The sequence below is a fragment of the Zingiber officinale genome, chromosome 10A (assembly GCF_018446385.1).
Source record: "Zingiber officinale cultivar Zhangliang chromosome 10A, Zo_v1.1, whole genome shotgun sequence".
Taxonomy (NCBI): domain Eukaryota; kingdom Viridiplantae; phylum Streptophyta; class Magnoliopsida; order Zingiberales; family Zingiberaceae; genus Zingiber; species Zingiber officinale.
The window spans coordinates 63,735,502-63,740,916 of NC_056004.1; the positions used below are offsets into that span (position 1 = coordinate 63,735,502).

At 39.9% G+C, this 5,415-nt stretch overlaps 1 protein-coding gene across 3 annotated transcripts; it reads right to left on the reverse strand.

Annotated features, from left to right (window-relative positions):
• Positions 1-1,654: 1,654 nt before the first annotated feature.
• LOC122027340 (cytokinin hydroxylase-like) lies at positions 1,655-3,733 on the reverse strand. Of its 3 annotated transcripts, none has more exons than XM_042586287.1 (5): positions 3,413-3,733; positions 3,061-3,290; positions 2,658-2,899; positions 2,178-2,496; positions 1,655-2,097 (listed from the first exon to the last, which is right to left on the reverse strand). In XM_042586287.1, exons 1-5 carry the CDS (start codon positions 3,696-3,698, stop codon positions 1,675-1,677), a joined length of 1,500 nt encoding a protein of 499 aa, XP_042442221.1. In that variant the 5' UTR covers positions 3,699-3,733; the 3' UTR covers positions 1,655-1,674. The 3 variants fall into 3 exon arrangements, with proteins under 3 accessions (XP_042442221.1, XP_042442220.1, XP_042442219.1); XM_042586286.1 differs by having other exon boundaries at positions 2,202-2,580; XM_042586285.1 differs by having other exon boundaries at positions 2,178-2,580.
• Between the last annotated feature and the right edge of the window lie 1,682 nt (positions 3,734-5,415).

Genomic DNA, 5,415 nt, shown 5'->3' on the forward strand with positions numbered 1-5,415 from the left:
AGACGAGTCCACCAGTCGTTAGAGACCAAAAACCAGGGAAAAAGTCTCCGGGTCAGGCCCTCCGACGCTCAAGTCAAGTACTTTTCCTCCCGAAATCGCAGAAAAAAGGATGAAAAGTAAAGGACTAGTGAACAATGACGAGTCAGCATACCTGCATAAGGGACAAGACATCTCTTTTTATACTGCAATGAAGATTCCTGGATCTGGCAGGTGTCAGGGAATGTCAGCTGTCAGGCTTTGTCTGGCGTGGTTGACACGTGGCTCTTCATAATAGGCTGGCGACAAAACCGAAGGTGTATTGACCCCCGACTGTTGGCATATTCCCTGACACCTTGATGATTCCCTCTGACAAGCGATTATGATTCCTCGGCTGATTTGTCCTGTAGCGTCTGACCGATCCGAGATCTGGACTCACCCTGCTTTTATATACTGTTGCCCTCGACTTGTATGTCCCGATCTGTGTTAAGCTCGTGCCCAGATCTGCCTTTGTCATCTGCTATCTCCGATCTGTACTCCTGGTCTGTATCCAGACCGGTGACCCTTGGCTTGGGTGTCCAGACCTGTACTCTGGATCTGGCTCCTGACCCGCATCTGTCTGCTGTTATCTAAGACATGTACGTCCCGACCTGCATGCTGGGTCTGGTTCCTGACACGCATCTGTCTGCTGTTATCCAAGGCATGTACGTCCCGACCTGCACGCTAGGTCTGTAACCAGACCTCTACTCTTTAGCTTGAATGTCCCGACCTGCACGCTGGGTCTGTAACCAGACCTCTACTCCTTGGGTTGAATGTCCCGACCTGCATGCAGGGTCTGGTTCCTGACCCGCATCTGTCTGCTGTTATCCAAGACATGTACGTCCCGACCTGCACACTAGGTCTATAACCAAACCTCTACTTCTTGACTTGAATGTCCCGACCTGCACGCTGGGTTTATTCCAGACTTGTTTGTTCGTAGTCCCTGTCCTTAGTTATACTGGGCTCGTGGGCCCAGTTCTTGACCGCCAGTCCGGCTTATAATTCCCTCCTTCGACTATCTCGTCAGCTGCGACTTTGACTCCGGCCACGGAGGCTTGACTTCTGACCTTCTTGACCTCCATGTTAGATTGACTGTTGACCGTCCACGGAGGCTTCACTTCTGACCTTCCAGACCTCCACGTCAGCTCGACTGTTGACCTGCCACGGAGGCTTGACTTCTGACCTTCTTACGCCTTTGACTCACAACCACATCATCCTATCGACCCCACAAAACATGCACCGTATCAGTATGCATATCAAAAGTTTCATTTCAAAAGTGCTACAAAGAGTTCTCAAGTACAACTAGCTAGTAATTAATTAATCTGCTCGCATCCAATTAATCAATGAGATATATATAACCGACTATTCGAATGTTATTCAATAAGGAAAGCACCCTCCTCATGCCAGGACCATCGGACCATCAAATTAAGATGGTCCTCCACCTCCTCCTGTAACTAGCTAGCTAATCTGTCAGTTTAATCTGATATGAAAGATACTTAAACGTACACTCATTAAAAATGGTGTATATGAATGTCAATGTTTAGCAACAGTTTGGCACTACTCTCTCCATACTGCATGCTCGATCGGTGCCTAATTATTAATTAAGCATCTTATTCATCGAAACCATCCGATGCATTTAGGCAATAAAATTGATGAGTCTTAGTAATCGAGCGGTGTCAAATGAACAAGAACACCATGTTTGGGTCTCAAGGTGAGTACATTGATGGGGGCATGCCGGTAGTTGTTGGATATGGTGAAACTGAATGCTGAAAGAAACATGGCTAGCACTATTTTGGCTTCCATCATTGCGTAGGCCTGCCCGACGCAGTTGCGAGGCCCCGCAGCGAAGGGAAGGAAGTGGCGGGTCAGAGAAAATGATCTGCCGGCGAAGCGTTCGGGCTGGAACTCGTTTGCATCCTTACCCCAAATGTCCTCGTCGTGGTGGATCGCTAGGACTGGGATCCAAATCGACAGCCCCTTGGGGATCATCAGGTCTCCCAATTTCATGTCTTGGAAAGCCATCCGCGGCAGAAGAGTGGCCGGTGGGTACAATCTCAATGATTCATTGATTATCAGGTGCAGCTGCATATATGAATATGAATGCCCATAAATGTAATCAATCAATTAATAATTAACTTAGCTAGTCACTTTTGTATATATACATTTTTTTCATATGATCTATTTACCGATGTGAGTTTGGGGAGGTCCTCAGCGGATGGAGGCCGGCGACCGCAAACCTCGGCAACCTCAGAGCGGGCCTTTTCCTGCCACGATGGATTGGTGGCCAAGAGCATGATGGTCCAGGTAAGGAGGAGAGCGGAAGTCTCGTGGCCGGCGAAGAAAAAGGTTTTGCATTCGTCCATCACCAATTTCAGGCTATAGCTGAGGCCGTCGTCACGCTTCTTCTGAACCTCATCCAACAGCATCTCTAACAGGCCTCTGCCGGACGCTGAGCTTCTTCCGAACTCCGCAGCCTCTTTTCTGCAATCGATGATCTCCATTAACACCCTGTCCACTTGTTCCTTCAATTGCTTGATCTCCCTACGATATTTACTCGGGAAATACCTGCAGGCATAGAAGGAATCGGTCGGTTCAAAATAATTGACTTCGACATAGCATGCATAGGGTCGTGAATAATTCACCTGCTTCCAGGAATCCAGAGATAGCGACTTGACTGAGCAGTAAGACTCTGCAAACGCTCGAGCAGCTGGAAAATCTTCTTGCCCTTTTCGTAGCTGCTATCGAACCCCGTCCGGGAGATGATATCGCCGGTGAGGCGTGTCATGTAGGCTCCAATCTCGACCTCCGACTGGCCTGACCCGACATCCTCCACCAACGATTTTATCATTTGCCTAGTGCACTCCACCATGTACCCAACATGACTCTGTACATAATGCCGCCAACAATTAATCTTTTTGACACTACTGACGCCTACTATTTCAGATAATCTTCCCAAAGGAATTATTATTATTATTATTATTATTATTATTATTATTATTATTATTATTATATATATTGATCCATCGACCAAAGCAATATACGTACCTTTAATTTGTCTGCCATGAACGCGGGAGCAACGACGTGCCGTTGGTGGAACCAATTGCTTCCATTCGCCATTAACAAGCCGTCGCCGATCAAGTTCTTTGAGCCTTGGCGCTGAAGCCACGATTTCCCAGTGAGCTGCACATATTTGGAGGAGAGCAGTTCTTTGATCATGTCAGTGTCCGTCAGGCACAACCTCGGCTCACTTCCATACCAATATATGAACTTCTTGCCTATTTGTGTGTGTATTTATAGATATAAATGATCATAATGATAGAGAAAAAAAAAAGTAATATCATGATTTGCTGCCGATCGAGTAATCTACAGAGGGAGTCCTCCGCACGCGCGCACATACCGTAGATTTTTGACCAGAGAACGTAGTGGGGCATGAGTCGCGACACGATATCATGGCTGATGAAATCCATGTCAGAGGCAATAGAGGCCGAGACCATCGAAGCGCTATCCTTGAGGTTACCGACAAGGAACTTGGGCGACGGACCGTGCACCCCTTGCCTCCTCATGAACCTCCTGATGTGCATCGGAGTCCAGTAGTAGGTGAAGAAGGTGATCCATGCCACTGTCAGAACTGTCAGAAGAAAGAATACAAAAACAAGGGTCGTTATCACCAGAAGAAGCCCCATCTAAGGCGAGAGAGAGAGACAGAGAGAACGGAGGGAGAGAGGGAGATTGGCGATTGCTAGCCTCCCAATTCCCACTTTTATAATTTGATAAAGAAAATGCTTCCCACTTTTAGAAACCCCACGTCCGTTAATTTTTTTTTTAATTCATCAAATAAACAACGATAAACGCTTACTAGAAATGAATAGTCCAACGCATTCCTCCATGGGATATATATAACTACTATCCTAAGTGTGAGAGTATTAATGACATTTAATAATCATTAAGAAATATTTTTTTATCAGAATAGTTGGAATATTATGCATTTCTATTTATTATTAAAATAATATCTCATTTTCTCTTCGTCTATTTTTATTTTCAAAAATATTTTTATTTTTAATATGATCGTCAATCCCTAAATTCTCAATTTTTTTTTAAACTCCGCGCCCGTTAAAAAAACATAGGAAAACACCAAATAAACAACTATAAGGAACTACTAAGAATGGATGCTCCATCTCCCCTGATGAAATACAGTTAACCGTTATTATATAATACTCATTTTTATTTATTAGTAAAATAATTTATTAGCTTATTTTAGTTTATTTTTATTTTCAATACTATTGTAATAGTTACAAAATCTATAATATAATATTAACTAATGCTACTAAAGAAATATTGGGCGTTTAACAACCCCTCGGTTCTATTTTTAGAAACCCATGCCCGTTAAAAAGGAATAAAAAATCATAAAAAGAACAATAAACAACTATTAAAATGGATACTTAGTGCATCCCTTCCATGAAATATAGTAAACAGCTACTATCCTAATTCTTAGGTACAATTTAAGAGCATCCACACCCAATTTTTATTCAAAATACATAATTTAGTATAAAAAATTTATTTTATTAAATTTAGATATTCAATTTTTACTACACTGTACATCAATTTTCATATTTTTTTCTCACTTTTCTATAATATTTAGGAAATAAAATACATTCCCTAAATTTGAAAAAAAAAATATTATTTATAAATATAAAATTTAGGGAATGGATATGATAGTCGATGTAAAGATTTTTTAATTATTCTATTTAAAATTTAGAAAAAAAAAATTTAGATAAAATAATTAATATGGTATTCTAATATTTAGCAACGTAAATTTTTTTTTTATTAAAATCATTACAACCATTCTTATTTTTATTTATTATTAAATAATATCTCATCTTGCCTTAGTTTTTTTTTTTTTTTTTTGAAAACATCTTTATTTTCAACACTATTTTAATAGTTATAACATGGTAACTATTACAATATAATATTTATCATTATTAATTATTTATATTATAATAGATATGAACTATAATATTATTATTAGTGTTACAGAGTTTAAGTGTTTATACGGTAACCATTATAATCATAAATGCTACATGAATATTAAAAAAGGATTTTTTTTTTTTTTAATAAAAATGAGTTGAGGTGGGATAGAGTATTGTTTTGATGATAAATAAAAAATTCCGAGGCTTAAATGTTCTTTTCTTGACTTTTAGGTATGTAAGTCATATATTCGGCTTTACTCAGCAAATACAAATGCTTTCTTATTTATCGAATAAAATAAAACGTCTTTAGTTTTTAAAAGTACTAAAATGGCTGAAATTTATCCGGATTATTCTTTGAAAAATGATTTTAATAGGAAAGTAAGTTAAGAATATCAAACTGATCAAATTAGTAAAATAAATTCTAATCTTGTCC